Below are 17,129 nucleotides of genomic sequence, written 5' to 3'. Positions count from 1 at the left end.
ATCTGTTAAATGCAATCGGAGAAAGATATTTCTTGTATTTCGTGTAGATGTAGACATATACAAACAATATATTATCTCTCAAACGAAGACTTTTTTTCCTGATAAAAATATGATAAGAAGATATCAATGTTCGTGGAAAATTACAATGAATATAGCTTAAAAGTAATTCCATTTTTCTTTCAACACATTTCTTGTTTGCGAATCATCAGTATCATTCCAGATCAGTATCATTCGCTACGTTATGTGATTGGCCGTTGAAGATAAAGGATTTATCTAAAGAGTAACAAAAAGTAACACGTTGCATTCCTTTTCCATTGAAAATTATTTATGAATCAATGTTATTATGCGTCATTATGCCAATTATTGTTGAAACACTAATTATAGTATTTTGTTTAATAATATATTAGAATTTAAGAAACGTTAATTTTGTATATATTTAGATTAGCTGGGATTAATATCACAGAAATAGATGGTAATCAAAATTTTGAAATCTCTTAAATCTGAAGCATCAAAAGAGTTGTCGTAAATTTAGCGAAAATGGATATAATAATTGATCTTCTAATTATTATTCTTACAATAATAGAAGTCTCCTTCCTTGCACGTGGAAGAATCGATTATTGCAGCTTTTGTTTAAAGCGTCTGGCAACGCACGCTTCTTTCCACTTAAGAACAATCGATAGCGCGATCCCACGGCATGATTATAATGCACGATTAATGTATACATATGTCGTATGCGGGATGACAAACAATGGATAGCAATTATTCACACGAAAAGTCCGCTGCGTGTTCTTGGTAGGTATCGTATATTTCGAATATAGCTTTTGCACAGCCTTTGTATCCTCTATCCAGTTATTCTCATACAGGAAGATTCATATCGATATTTAACAATAAAGCATCACAATATCATCTTAAGGATATTTTAGCAAACGTCTACGTCTGCGATCAGATCGCAGCGCGTGGAACGGTACTCTTAAAGGTATAAGTTCGCAATTAGTTTCTTAGCTACTATACGTCCGATATCTCCAAAAAATTAGTCGGCTTCACATTTCGTATTTTACTCGCGCTCTGCCCCGCTCGATTTCGATCGTTTAGCGAAGAGCAATTTTCGGTACGAGTATGTACAACATCGATCGATGAACGTATCGGTAAGAAAAATTCCAGAAAAACTCGGGGGATGCGGATGTTGCAAATTAAAATCTCTCTCGATGTTACGCGATTTCAAATCTCTCGATCTGTTACAAATTAAAATTTCTCGGACTCCAATTTAAACGACGAGAGACGAAATAATAAGGGGAGGGCAATTTCCGTTATATTCTATTATAACATCTACGTATGCGTATCCGCAGATAACGGAAGAACGATGAAGAACGTGGATGATTATAATGCAAGGGTGATGTGACATTAATGTCTGGCCATAATAATTATTATTATCATTTCTTGTACGCTGGAAAACCAATCGTAAACTCACCAACTACGTACGTCGTACTCTAGAAAAGTGTGCTTGTCGTTTGTACACACACACACGCACACTGTCGCGTCCCGCTAGATGTATACGTGTTACTTATACATACCTCAAGATTACACAAATTTCTCATCCGATCGCGCTAATCTCTCGGAATCACAATGTTTGTACCTAGTTCACATGCAGTTTGTAATTTCGTACTTCTTTTCCTTTTTTTTTCGTTCTCGTTTGCTTGCTTAACGTAGAAATTGTTGTTTGTAGAACAAGTTACATGATACAAATGCTCGGCGCACCTGCATGTGTATACGTGCTTCTTTCTCTCTAGATTGTGCATCGTTATAAGAGTAAACAAATTTCGCACGTACTCTAATTGGTTTTTAATTTAATATTGCCTTACCGCTTTCACCGTGTATCAATGTATAAATCACACGTATTCTGTATACATGGCTCGTATAAAAATGGGAAATTAACGTGACGTACATCTGAATTTAATCGAAAACGTAAATCTGTGAACGTCTCATTATTTAAGGGCTGAAAAACATTCGAATCACTGTAGTGTTTTACATCTTGTAATATGTATTATTTTCCATGATAATTGCTTTCTGTGTATTTCATTATATTTATTGACAAATATTTATAAGTGATTATATTACGTCGCATTGTTTTTACTGACCATCGTTAACAAAAACGCATATTCGGCACGTAATTCGGTATTTCACTTTTCGCGGCGTCGCGGTTCACGTGGTCCTTAATGAGGAGGATTGCGACACACCGTGGAACATTTTTGGAAATATCTGAAAATATCTGATAACACTCTGATGACAGCCGATGTGATATTGCGAAAGTTTAGCTACATTACTTCGCGAACATTAGCACGTTAATAATAATAATAGTTATCATAATATTATATTATATGTATGTCTTATAACATATAATATTGTATTATTTTTTTATTATTACTGTTATTGTTATTATATTAATAATATATATATGTACACATTATATTCATAACGTTCGCGAAGTTTACATGATTCCGTAACGTCACAACCACTTGGACGTTTTATTTATGGTGGTCTCGCTCGAATTCTTGTGTACAGACTTTTTGTATATTCATTTATGTACATAAATATGAATCAAAATATGCAATGAGTCCCGTTTACTCGCGCATAAAATATTTGTTACACTTGAAGGGGGGATATATCTCTCTCCGAGGCTTCAGTGAAATACCAAATTGCAGAAATTTGATACTCTTGCAAAGAGAATTAATATTGGTCGATATCCAATATACAACGTCCGGACAAGTGGCAATTTAGAGAAATGTATAAAAAAATGAGGAACTTATATCGTACAAAAACGCGAATAAAATGATCTGAACGAGATCAATAGTCAAGACGTAATAATAGCGTTTTCCTTTTTTTTACACACAGCAGTTGTGATTATTTTAGAAATCGCACACTACACACTTGCCTCTGATGAATATTTACATTCTCGCACATAATGATCTTTTAAGTGTTTTAAATGCAAACAGCGTCGTACACGCCAAACGGCTGTCCAGAGTTCGCTGGCTCCTCGCTCTTTCATTACCAAACGACACATAAGTTTCACAGTTTTTTTGATCATCTACAAAAGATTCTTATACATTGAATTAATGACTCAGTATGTGATGCTAAACGTGAGTATATGCAGCACTTTGTGCCAGATGTTTTCGAAAGACGGTGCAACACAATAATTCTCTCAAGTAACAATTTCTCTCCTCTTGCACATTCACGCAGAATAAGTACTCCAATCAAACAGCATTTTACAGTGTTCTTATTTCATAAATTAATTATATATATAAAAAAAATCATTAATTTACTATAATACATCTAATGTCTCATTAAGTGTAGTATCCAGCCTCGCTAAAGACATTTCGTTTCGTTTCGTTACGTATCGTGATCTTTTCCCTTCCCTTTTTTTTCTACCGTAGCAGTAGGAGAAACGGTCTCGACTTCGTGTCGCGAGACACAGAGACGGCCAAGAAGCGGATGACTGCAATTACATCCATGGGATGTATTTGTCTGGCTTTTTAAACTCGTATTGCTCGTTCCTAAACGCGGTGCTTCGAGCACAGATTACAAACTATAAATTATAATTTATAGTCTTTCACAGAGGTCGGTCCGTGTTTCCTTAGTTCTTGAAAAATTTCCTTTGCTGTCCCAGCAAACAATTAACCGAAGTCACTAGCAAGTTCTTTCTCCAAGATGTAGCCGCTGTCGCTCACACACACTCATCACTGGGCATTTCATTGTTTGCGCACATTGTCGTGAACACATTGGATTCACTCACTAACCACTTGTCTAAAATGCAAGATCTTGCGATTAAATTCTGCGATTTTTTCTCGACCCTTTTCTCAATGCTAAAATTGAAACTCATGCCCAGTAAGATATTTCTAAGGCGCATCTGTGTGAATCGATCAATTCATAGTACGTACTTACAATTGTATCACAATAAGGGGATCTTCTTATTGATGCGTCACTCAAATGCTGCAACGAAAGAAACGACGTTTATAAATTTTTATATTCTTATACAATATGTGTAAAAAAAAGAAGAAATTAATTGTAGCACTTACGAGATGGGGATCTGGTGCCAGCTTGATTTGGTGCTCCCTCCATTGGTATGCGTACGTTGCATACATTTCCACCAGTTGACGGGGTATAATTGAGGAAGTCCCAAATGAGAATTGTATCATCGTGAGATGACGAAACTATTTGGAACTCATCAAACTGAAGTCGAAATACACGTCCAGTATGTTCCTACGACGAGAAACGTAAACGTATGATCGATTGGATAACGAAGACGTTCGATACAAATTAATGACTAAATAGAATATGAAAAAACTAGGGTAGCTTACCACCAAAGTACGCAAACACAATGCACTAGCAACAGCGCGAGGATCTAAAGCTGCTACTAAATCCCAGACTTTAATTTTCCTGCAATGTGCAATGATAAAGATGAGTCAGAATATTCTTGTTAGTCTCCAAGATTATGCATAAACATGTTATATGTTGTAAACAAAATCGTGCAGTTTTATATTTAAACTTGAAATTATTGACATGAAACCTTCAGCATCACAAATATTACAACGCGAAGCTCTCAAAGAATTTCACTCCGCTTCTCTGTGCACCGAAAAATGTAGAATAATATTAACAAAAATTATTTATTTTAGTTAATTGGAAACAGAGATTTAAAAGGCAAACAGAGGCATTTTACCTGTAAATGTGACAATAATTTTCTATACTGAAATCGAATTCACTGACAATCTCACATTGCAAACTTTCTAATCAAGATCAGAACTGTCGATATTTAAATATTTCCGTATACGTACCCATCATAAGCACCGCTAACGATATGCTTGCTATCGAATCTGATACATCTCACTAGTTCTTCGTGTCCCTCGAGAACACGCAAACATGCGCCGCACTCGATGTCCCATAATCGTATGGTATTGTCACTACTACCACTAACTACTAAGCGATCTCTGTACTGCAAACACGCTATGCCGCGTTTGTGCCCGTTCAACGTTCGCACGAATTCGCAGTTGGATGTATTCCATACTTTGATAGTCCTATCACCACTAGCGGAAACTATGTATTTCTCATCGAAGTCAACCACATTCACTGCCGCTCTGTGCCCCACTAACACTCTTCTCAGCGCGATCTCCGTCTGTGATGTCATATCCCAAACAGCTATCGAACGATCCTGCAAACATGACATACACCGCATTGTCATCAATTAACGATCCAACTGAACGGAGATGGTATTGTAACATAAAAGAATCAACTTTTTCCGACCGACCTTCGAACAGGTGACCATCATTCCGTTGTTGAATCTGAGATGTAACACCGCCTCACAGTGATGTATCAACGTGTTGACCATCTCGCCCGTGTTGGCGTCCCAGACTCTCACGGTGCTATCCGAGGATCCGGATATTATAGCCTTGTCGTCGTACTGCAGGCATAAGACGGAACCCGTATGCCCTGTCAACACCTTGATACACTGCAGAGTATTTCTATCCCAGATTTTGATCGTGTTGTCACGAAGCCCGGATACTATCTTCTGATCGTCATACTGTAAACAATAAACCCCCTTCGAGTTCTCGCTGCGACAATTAATTCTCTGGAGATTAAATCGTCCCATTCTCCAGTTGTTTTCTATGCTCTCGATATCCTTGACGATTTTTGGGTAGAGCGACCTGTAGAAACTGTGATTGGGGTGACTTTCACCTGGCCTCGGTTTAAACAGATACTGTATCCTAAAAGAATCAATCGCACACGATGAATAGAAAACTATCGACATTTCTTATGTCAGAAAATTTCGATATTCCATAAGCAAAGTCCACTCACCATCCTCTCCTCTCAGCCAATCCTCTCCAAACCGAGTCTGTACGGACCTTGCGTTCAATGAGCTTCTTCCAAAGCATACCCTCGCTGATTACCCTGTGCCACTCTTTGCATACCAGCTCTGCAGAGACCAGCGACTTGGCATCCAAATACGAGAGAATACTCTCTGCCACGTGGTCCAATCCCTTTTCTGCAAAACGGTTTTAATTGACATCGTTAAAAATAGAGAGTCCAAGTGCTACAACATCGCTGGAAGTGCATACGTAGTGCATGTAATGAAAGGCTGAGCACCAAATACCACCACTTACTTGGCAAAAGCGAGATGAAGTTTCTCTGCAACATTGGTTTGAGATACGCGTTGATGTGTCCGTGCTGATAGTGACACATTCGCGCTAATAACTGTTCGACGAAGTTCACTTGCTCCGACTCGCTCCATCTTTCAAAGAATCTCATACACATGTCCCTTTCCTGTTCATATTCCGTGGACACTCCTGTTGACGGTGGGTCCTTCTTGCAGGTGGAATCGTATAGTATCGTCATTGGAAACTGTAACAAATTATTCATGATTATACACATTTTTATACATTGCAATTACCTTGAAAGAAAATTATACATTAATAAAATCATAAATGTAATCAACCGCTACGATACAACTCTGATGTACGCATCAATAAATGTCTTTTTTTAATAAGGATAAATTAAACTATAAATTATAATCGGGAAGAAAAAATTTATTATTAACATATAAGCATTACAGATATATATATATATATATATATATATATATATATAAGTCGAGGAAATATTTTATAAACTTATACAACGTGTGCAAATTCTTTTAACACATTTTTGCACTCTCTTTCTAGCCGAGTGCAATAACGTTTTGCTTCCATAGGATCGAACGGCAAATAATCGGAGCGCGAATAAATGTAACTAAAAATATCATAACGGATATTCTCGTATTGATGCATATATCACTGTTGCCTGATATATCAGTTACCTAGAATTGGATCAGAATTGACAAGTTGCGCGAAGCGAAAAGCATTCGCGTTCGTAAAATAATTTCAAGAAAACCCAAAATGCTCGAATAGCTCTGGCTGTTTATGAAAAACAATGAGTATTATCAGTGCATTTATGAGAGTTGGATCATCCTAATCGCTTCTGTTGTTAGTGAAGTGATATATAAATTTCCAAATTAAGGCAACTACAAATAAAATAGAATTAATGTAGCAAAGTATTACTATATAATTACCTTGTGTAGATTACTTTCTGAACCAAATTATCTAAAACAAAAAAATGTATATCACTTCAATAACAACAACAATGTAACACACTACTGATACAAACAAATGAGTGAATGTCGTGGGATTTAGAAAGTCTCTTGGATACCTCGTGTTTAATGTGCTACTAACAACTAACAAGTAATGACTAACTAACGGCCTGTCGGCTACAATTTCGCAATTTTAATGTCAAAACTCGAAAGCGAGAGATGTAATCTTATCGACATCGCGTTATCAACGAGCCTTACATTTCGAAAGACGAAATGTAAATCAGTCTAAACTCTAAAATCCTATCGCATTCGTATCGAATGAGTGCCAAACGAAAATTATATTAATAATGTAATGCCGATCGGCAGACAGGAAAATGGAGAAACGAAGAAACGTTAAATTTACATTTCCAAGAAGCAATACAGATAAAGTTTTATTAAGCTCACTTATCTAGCAAGTTATAGTAATAAACTGATAAACCGCAAAAAGGAGAAAAAACAAAACGCGCGAGTCAAATTCCACAAAAATCAAGAAACGGAGCTTATCTGGAACTCTCTCGAGTATCTCAGTTTTTAACATTCAATTCTTGCAGATCAAATTATTTTCTGGAACTAAGATGAAAGAACTTTCAAAAAGTAACGAGCTGTTGGTAACGAAATATGTATACATTAATTTAAAAGAGACTACGTTTGAAGATCCTTTAAAGGGCACGTCGACCCGGTGGATAAATGCACAGTCTATACATTAGCGAAGCTAGAATCGCGAGGATGCATCTTGGAGAGAAGAGTACCGGGTTCTTGACCTCTCTCGCACCATTCTCTCTCGCCCGTATGTCGTGCACGACGGCTCTTATACAATAAATTAATTCGTTTACGTGCGTCCCGGTTTGTGCGAGCGTCTCGTTTTCCTCGTTTTAATATCGTAATTGTCGGCAATCGCGTCTCGAGCGAGTAAATGAGTGCTTTCATTTTAATCGACTCTCCCTAAAGGAATGCCGTAAAATTTCAAAGCGAATGCCCCGATTAAAATTAGGAAATGTAAAACGTGCCAGGCATTGACTCGCAAAATGCAAATACGATTACGATTACGCGAACAAACGGCGAGGCGGCTAGCCGAATTTATTTTACTCGGGTAAAAGTCATGCGACTGCCATGCGTTAAGATCGTTGACGTAGCAATTTGTGCGTGTGACTAATCAAGTTTCCAACGGAAATTCAGAGGAACGCGCGCAGGCACAAACGCGCGGTTTTAACGAAGGAAAGTAGTCACACATTTCTGCACTTTCACTGTTTAACGTCGTTCCTTATCGTCGACGGTGTTTGTCGTCGATAATGTTATGCCGTGATGTGGATATCATCAAGAGTATCCTTCGCCATGGCTAAAAATAGAACGTAAGAATGTATTGATCAAGCTTGATCCTCGCATGCGTGTCCTTTATTGCCTTTTCTATCGTACGAGCATCGACGAAGAATTCTTCTATTCAAAATAAAAGAAGATAAATCAGCACATTAAACGTAAATATTAATTAATATTGATTAATGGTATGTACTAATTATATTGTGTTAACAAATATATTGACACTGCATGATGTAAATCGAATGATATGTCAATACAGAAAAGATATCTGCAAATGCACGAGAGGACGTAATAGAAAACGTTGCTGTTCATCGTCCAAAAGCAATCTTCAATTTCTCTCGCGGCCGAAATCTGACGTCAATAAAAATAATTCGTCTCATCGCGGTATCTGATTCGATTCCGAGTAAGACAGATAATTTGAGCGTTGGCATTGTCGCGCTAATCTAATTTTAACGATACCGTATCCAGGTACAGAATGTCGCCGCGCGGATAACTGTTCCTTAGAAAACTCGGAATAAACGACGCGAGGACGTAATTAATTACGGATTCCTCTTTCTTGATATAAATCGCATCGACATAAATCGAAAATCGGTCATGTTAAATAACTTCGGATCCTAAATTAGCTCAGCTACTTTTAGATTCTCTTACTTTGTCTGTGCTAATTTCAGTAAACTCACTGTTAATTAATGATGGGTCTTTCCCCGGTCAGTCGAGCTAAACGAGCGCCTTATCGGCCGCTCATCATCCCACGTGCATGCACGCGTGCAACGAACCCTATGAAATCGAGACCGAGACGATGAATTTATCGTGGAATTGAAAGGCGCACACACGGGGAACCGAGTCCGCGATATTTTTATAATCGAAGAGTTACGTTTGCGCGAGCTCGCTCACGCGGTCGCGCGTACGGAGAAAGTGCATCCATAACGGAGGAATGCCGCAACGCGGTGCGAGAGGATTCTCGACGTGCGCAATTATTGACTGCGAGATACTGTCAAAAATGAAAAAGGAACTATTATGCGAGTGCCGTCGCGTGAGCGTTGGCATTTTCACATGCTTCGTCAACGCTCGGCTTCTACAGCTTTGTTGTTTCTTAACTTTGTCCGACGCGACGTTTTATATTTTTATAGTATCTTAAATTTCTTCAAAAATTGACATGCTTGACGAAATTTTTACGTGATTTTTATTCCAAAGAAAGATAAAAAATGCTAAAATTCAAGTCACAAATCGCCGAGAATGAAAACTTTTCCTTATTATATTATCCTTATTGTAAATAAATCCTTGTTATAATAAATTTTCAAGACGAAAAAGGAACATTATTTGACGCTTACAAACACAATTTTTTGGGGCTCAATTTCAATGCTGACATTTTCGCCAAGATAGCGATTTGAGATTTCACAAAAGATTTCACACAAGTTCACTTTCCGTCGAATCTGGGACATCCTCAAACGTTTCGTCGAGTACAATACATCCGTACGTCATATGCACTTTTTCTGCAAGTGTGCCACGCGAGATGCACGAAAATCCACTTATATCCACTATAAGGCCACCAGAGATGTTTGTAAACCCGCGTACATAGTAATGCTAATCGTATACTTCGCGCCTGACCCACTTACCACATATCTCCTAGCCCAGGAAGTGAAAACCGTCATAAAAGATTCATATTGCGTTAAATGCTCGTTAATGAAGACTAAGCTCTCGCATCGCAGAAACGGCTGGAGAACGACGCGCGATCGTGCGGCAATTTTTCTTCCTTGATGTAAATTACGTTCCCGGCTTAGAAGAAACTTGAATTCAGAGTTATAATATAGCAAAATAAATAACTCTCGACTCTCTAAAATTAGTTCCTGTAATCCTCGTTATCTCCATGTCAAAGAACAATACAATTAAGTGGTATTTTTCGCATCATACACGTGTCCCGTTAAAAAGGAACTTTTAAGAAGACTCCAAAAATCTCCAAAAATACAAAATTCCAGAGATAGAATCTCTACGAGGACTTTTCCATTTTATTCCCCTGGCCAAAAAAGAAAACAAAATTAGAAACTGGAAATTGCTATTTCCTAACAGAAGAACTTGAAATACAGTATTTCTTCAGAACAACGTGTCAACATGTTTTTCGTTGTCGTGTTTCTTAATTAGAACTAGAGTCCAGCAAAGTTCGGAATAGGCTTCACTTGGAGCATTCCAGTCGATACATTCATTGCGGGTACCCCCCGCCGAAGGGCAGTAGCCGCGCAGCGGTTGTCCCTCACGTTACGCCGCCACTGTAACAGAATACAGAGGAACGGGTCTAGCGGCTGATGCGCGCGGCGCGATCACCTGAAAACGCTTCGAGTGTGCTCCCGGCGTAACGGTATCGCGAACTCATGTCGAATCTACGCTCTCCTGATTCTTTTGTCTTCCTGGATGTCGTCCCCGCGCGCTGGGCTGTTGCCATGCTCGGTGCGCGAGTATATACAGGGTGTCCCGCGATAGATGATGCGATCGGCGAACCGGCTGGTTCTCCATCGAGGAAACGTGGATCGGCCACGTGCACCGCAAATCCATCTATTCTCGGACACCCTATAAATGAAAGACCGAAATGGAGCACGAGAGCAGTGTCTCGCTTAAGTGTTAACTGCTTTTCTTCTTTCTTGGCGATACTCCACGTACGATATGCTTTCTTTCCGCAATTGCCAATCTCGGTCGCTTTATCTGGAAGATGGCATTTAAGTGTTTGATAATTGCAATAATTCGTGAATTTTAAGTAGATCACACGTGATCGTGAACGGTCTGCCCGTGCACTTCAACGAAAAGTAGATCGATGCCTTTCAGCGCGTCCATACAGAGGAAATAATGTCGCAAGACTCAAACGTATGTTTTCGCGGAATGGGTCGCGAAACAGGTTTTTGCTCCATAAATTCGCTCGTCTATTCCGGCACAAAGAGGTCGACAACTTCTGAAGGTCTAAGAAGCGGTCGCCGGAGAACATGGCGCTAGAAAGCGTGAAGGTAACAGTCAGATTAACAATAGCTTGACACATCAAACAGACAAAGAGATTCCGAAAAAACACTGAGTACGCAAAAATGTTTTGACTCGTTTTCTTTTTGGAGAAGAGCCAAGAAATACATCGGTAAACGCTTGTAAAAACTTATTTGCGCATTTATCATAACAGCAATTGTGTGAGTTGACTTGAAATTGCTAAAATAACGCTTCTATTAATAATTTGCTTCTTCTAAGCAAATGTTGCAAGATAGTTAATAAATCTCACGCACAACTTGGATACAAAATTTTGTCTGTAAAAAGAAAACTAAAATACATCTCCTTCTTCCTAGTATTAAAATCTTTACTAAATAATTACTAAAATATTTGCTTAAACGATCTTCTTCTCTCTGGAAATAAAACATCGAAGTGACTTGAACACAAGAAATGGATAGCGCTCTTGTATCGTCGGCGGAATAACAGCTGGGATGACGTCGCGAGTGCAGGGTCAAGCATGCAACATTTTTCGCGACGTCTTTGATCGCATGAGCCGACCAGGTCGAATCGGGACGCCCGAAAAGGAACGCTCCTCCCGCGTGGTATTGCTCGCGACCATCGACATATAGTATGTGCGATCCATACATGGAAGCCCTCGAAAAGTGACACTAGAATAGACAAAAAGGGAACGAAGTGGCCAATTGCTCTCTTTTTCCAATTCTCTACTATGCTACTGATTAGAAAGAGACAGAGCTTGACCGTTTATCTCTTTCTTTCGGCCGGCCATATATTTTTCTACATTTTTGAGCGCAGTCCATCCATACTATAGATTGACGCTCGTGACCATGCACACGTGAAAATTCACATGTGCGCGTCATCACGCATCAGCCGCTCGAGCCGCGGGACGCGAGCTTATATACCCACCGACGCACAGACACGTGACCCCCCTAGTGATTTATTACCGCTCACCAAACCGATATACGATACGATAAATTCCCACCTCGCGGTTACACCCGGACGGCGAGGATGGACCCGGACGAAGCGAAAAAATCCCCGCACACGGACGGCGGTGCAACGAAACGGTGATTCGCTACCGTTATCGTGAACGCGGTTTTTTCGACAGCTCTGGTGTCCTCGCGCACGATAGAAAGTTCATTAACATCGGCGGGCTCGCCGTGTACACGCATACGGCGTTGAGCGAGTTCATTGCACAACGATGACAGTGAGGCGCGCGATTAGAATTTGCTGATTGTCACGACGACTTGATGTAGGCTGCTAAAGCTATGAAAGAAAAATGCAAACATCTTGGCACTCTGCAGTTCCGCGTTGCAAAAGCCCGATGACGCAATGATGCGCAATAACATTTTTATAATAATCAGTATATAATATAATTAATTTAATTTTTACGGTAGGGGAGACACCGGAGCGAAATCGTTACTTTTTTTCAGTTCCGATTTTTAACAACAAAATAAATAATTTTTGTGAAATCACCTTACCTAAGATTTGGAAAGAAAATAATAAGTGAAGGGAAATTATTTAAAATATTAAAAAGTTTTGACGCGTAAAAATTTTCACTTTTAAAAATTTCGTAACATTAATTTAATTTCCTTTGATACTTTTATTGTTGTTTCGGAAAAATCTACCGCCTACAAGAAACCGGTTGTGAAATCGGTGGCACATTGTGTAACTAACGATCATAAATCGTTATCAATTGTTCAAGTGATTAATGGTGCACTTTGACCTCGTGCGACCAATTTTCTTGAAAGATTTGAAAACGTATGATTCATTTCAATTGCAATGACATCAATTTTTTTAGTTTTCGAGTGTGAGCTCTAGTCTTTCTCTGGAAAATGCGCATTTTACTTTCATAATGTAACATATTAAGAATGATCGTCCCATCATGTCACTTAACGTTTCGAAAATTTTAATGTCGACGTTGCGAAACTGCTAAAGAACGGAGATCTTATCTTTAATAATAGAAATGGTGGGGATTCATCTTTAACGGTAAGATCATTCGGAAGACTATTCAGCTTGAGATATCAGCCTGTTACGACCGTACACTGGTACTCGAGAGCAATAATATCCGAACCCGTGAATATCGCGTAAGGTAAATCCACTCGACCTTCTCGCTCAAGGATCCTACAATCCGTTCTTCTCTCCTCTTTCTTTCTCTATCATCGCACTTGAAAGTCGCTCGCTATTTAGTATTCTATATCGAGGCAGAATCATTACCTACCGAAAACGTAAATCATAATACAAAAGCGGAAAACAGTGATCTGAATCACGGAGGCCTACAGAGATCAACGTGAAATATAATGATCGTATTTCGACAATGAGCAATATCTTTCTCGATGCATTGTTCTCGACGTCGAGGCGAGAAAGTACGTCGCTCAGGATGCCTTCATAATCGCGAGATCGGACGTAAATCAGCAGACACGCCGGGTAGACGTCGATAATTAGGACGTCGATCAAGAACCTCATACGAGATTCATCGACGATGATCGCTCATTTTATATTGTTTTCTTTTCTGTGTCTGAGCAACGATTTTTCCTTACTTCCTATTCGCAAGGCGAAATACACGAGCATAAGCATACGCGATATCGCTGCAGCTCGTTTAGAGCGAATACGTGATTTACGAGCGCAACGAGTGTAGGAGGGACCGTTGTCCGAGCGAGCAGGAGGATAAGAAGTCGTAGGTGCACTTCCGCCGCACAACTAACGTGCTAATTACGTAGAATAACGACTATTATCGCGCACTCTCCGTACGCGTTCTCAAAACTATCGCGCGCGTATGCTACGCAGTACATGATAATTGTACATTGTGTACGGATTAATTGCGAGCGACCGAGTCGCTAATCAATCTGTCGTAATGCTCGTTACGCGGATTACGCGGATACAGTACCAGGATTGAGATATTCTGGTAGAATCGGAAGAGGAGGGAAGGGCAGGAGCCCGAAAACGAAAATCAATGTCAGTATTAATAATAGATTAAATAGAAGAAGTTTGACGATAATACAGGTCAAGAGAGATTTAAGTAATAAAAATTAAATTGAATAAAAATAGCAGATAAAGTATGCATGATGATAAAGTAGGTATACGTCTATGCGTCATGTTAAATCGGTTCCACAATGAGAATTCCACAATGGAAATTTAAGCTTTAAGTTGTAAAAAATTCACCAGTCACAGTCGACTTCTTTTTTCACATTCGACTATGTGATCGATCAATTGTGATTTCTGAAGCTGTATCTAAAGCTTCGAGTACACTTTATGCCTTAAATTCTCACCGTAGAGCCCGCTTAAGAGCGGTATTAAGTCGAAAGCCGCGTTACGGATCGAATTGAGGGAAGCAGAGGGTGCTCAAGACGAGAGAGAGACGAGGAGACAGCTGAAACATTGATTATGCAGCGCGCTGGTCGCGTGACAATCGGATTCCGACGAGATCAACGCGTTTCACCGTTTAAAATGAGATTAACTCGCAACGTTCGAACCCTGATAGGACAAAAAGTGAGAAGTCATGCGTGGGAAACTCGCTGTACTCATCTAGAAAAGTCCTTCGCGCAAACGTGAAGTCACAGTCGAGATACTGCTAATCCGATAATGAAAGCCAGCGTGTTATATCCGAAGGTTATAACCGTCAATTATCGATCCCCTTCTGGGCTCGCTCCTTTTCTTCATTATGATCATGGTGCATGTCAGCACCCCGATGCGATACGCGTGACATAAACAAGTGTTCAGCTAATGAATGTTAAGTATTTAGAACAGCGAACGTCGACGTCATCCGCGTGAAGCACGGTCTATATATAAAAAGCGAGTTCTACAATGAGAATTTAAGGTATAAAACTTGAGTTTGAAATTTCAAACCATAAGAAACTGACCAGTCGCAGACGCGATTTCTTTTTTCACACTGTTTCGATTGTGATCGATTAATTTCTTACAGTTTAAAGCGTAAATTTTATGCCTTATTCTCATTGTAGAACCCGCTAAAGGCAACACCCGTCGAAGATCCGCGATTTAAATGAAAACTCGAACAAGGACCCAGGTTCCTTATTCCCCTAATTGTGTCTGGGCCCTAAGGCTCGTAGAGCCTCTTTTTGCGACATGTATGCGTATGCATGTGTTTTGCGTGCATTTGCGAACACCCGTTACACGCGACAATTGAACGTCGTCTTTCGACTGATCCTTACGTCCGAACTTCGTTCGTTTGCACCTCTTTGCCTTCCGTACAGTTAATGGGAAACGGATTTTATCGAAGCAAATTCGGAGCAAGCTGCAAAAAGAGCGCGACCGAAAGGAACGTGTATCGCGAGCGCGTACCATAACCCCTAAGGTAATTGCGCCACGGAACTTCCAAAGTCGATCGTGACACAAGACAGAGCTCTCTGCTCCGTTAGAGCGATAACTGTCACGCGTTGACGGGTGACTCGAAGATACTCGACGAGTTCTTGAATGCTTCAATTACTTTAGCCTAATTTTCTGATTTCTTTTCTCTCATATCCCCTAATGCGAACGGTAACCGTCCTGTGATTCCTTCGTATTCATTTCATATCGCTCGACACCGAATAACTCGGAGTCGGCATGGAACACGTGCGGCCCGACGACTGCTCGGTCGCGAGGAGGCACAAGATGGCGGTAGTTTTTTTTTCATAACGAAAAGACGACTCTGCCGCGCGGGTAGATCGACCGCCCGCCCGCCCGACCGACCGACTAATCGCACTCACCTGCAGACTTGGGTTCGCGTCGTCGATTATCTTGTCCGTTTCCATGTTGATCATCCTCACTACGCGCGCAACCACTAACGTACTCGGCGTCTACTCACAAACTCGCAACCTTTCGTTCGTGTCTCTCGCACGTTCGTCCACACGAAGATTCGAAAGAGACGATCGGTATCGCCTGAGACAATGGCTGAGAATACAAGTTAAAGGACACAGCGCGAACGTACGTTCGATACGAACGACAATAGTGACGATGACGGCGACGATGCTCGCTACGAGTCCTCGCCATGCACCGCAGGAAATCGGCGAAGTAACATTTCACCAACACCAATAGCTTGCAAATAACTATATCACTCAACGATAAAACCTTCAGTCGGATGCCTCGGAGTCTTCTCTTCCGTTCGCTCTTGTGTGACGGGTATCGACGTTGCGCTGGATTCCGTCAGACAGTTCCTTCTCGGTTAGAGAATCGCGATTACGAACGCGCTTGCAGCACAGACTGTGCTGGACTGTGTCGAACCGCTCCAAGCGAACCGAACGAACTTACGAACGGCTAGACGAACGGCCACGAACACCGCGCGAAGTACGATGCGGTTGCGTGGCGCGCGAGTGCGCGACATATCGAGATCGAGCACTGGCGTTTGCGCGATTGGTCGATAGCCAAATTGGGCGACTGGTAACGGCTAGAGAACCTCAAGTAAGAGTATGGACATCGTGGATCGAAAATGGCGTTCGTATGGTCACTATCTATAAGGAGTATACAATATAACCTTCCTTACTTTAGGATTAAAAATATGAGTGTAAGAAAAGTAAGCGAAATGACTGGGTATTGTGTACGAGGTTGTACAAATAAGGATAAAAGAAGATGTTACATGGCAACTTTGCCAACAAATGCAGAAAAATGAACAGTATGGATATCCTTGGCGGAAAAATTTCTCACATTTTTTCAGGATGTCTCCGAATTTTTTTTAGAATTGGAACGATTCTTATTCCTCATA

The 17,129-nt window shown here is 40.2% G+C and overlaps 1 protein-coding gene across 4 annotated transcripts; it reads right to left on the bottom strand.

The window, feature by feature from the left end:
- Positions 1-784: 784 nt before the first annotated feature.
- LOC105280109 (beta-TrCP) lies at positions 785-16,738 on the bottom strand. Of its 4 annotated transcripts, none has more exons than XM_011340343.3 (9): positions 16,138-16,738; positions 6,150-6,387; positions 5,845-6,031; positions 5,297-5,753; positions 4,827-5,200; positions 4,353-4,431; positions 4,071-4,254; positions 3,937-3,984; positions 785-3,857 (listed from the first exon to the last, which is right to left on the bottom strand). In XM_011340343.3, exons 1-8 carry the CDS (start codon positions 16,189-16,191, stop codon positions 3,974-3,976), a joined length of 1,584 nt encoding a protein of 527 aa, XP_011338645.1. In that variant the 5' UTR covers positions 16,192-16,738; the 3' UTR covers positions 785-3,857; positions 3,937-3,973. The 4 variants fall into 4 exon arrangements, with proteins under 4 accessions (XP_011338645.1, XP_011338646.1, XP_011338647.1 ...); XM_011340344.3 differs by having other exon boundaries at positions 785-3,798; XM_011340345.3 differs by adding an exon at positions 7,094-7,124 and having other exon boundaries at positions 785-3,984; positions 16,138-16,737.
- Positions 16,739-17,129: the final 391 nt, after the last annotated feature.

The sequence above is a fragment of the Ooceraea biroi genome, chromosome 2, assembly GCF_003672135.1.
Source record: "Ooceraea biroi isolate clonal line C1 chromosome 2, Obir_v5.4, whole genome shotgun sequence".
Lineage (NCBI taxonomy): Eukaryota > Metazoa > Arthropoda > Insecta > Hymenoptera > Formicidae > Ooceraea > Ooceraea biroi.
This window is presented reverse-complemented; position numbering and strand designations above follow the sequence as displayed.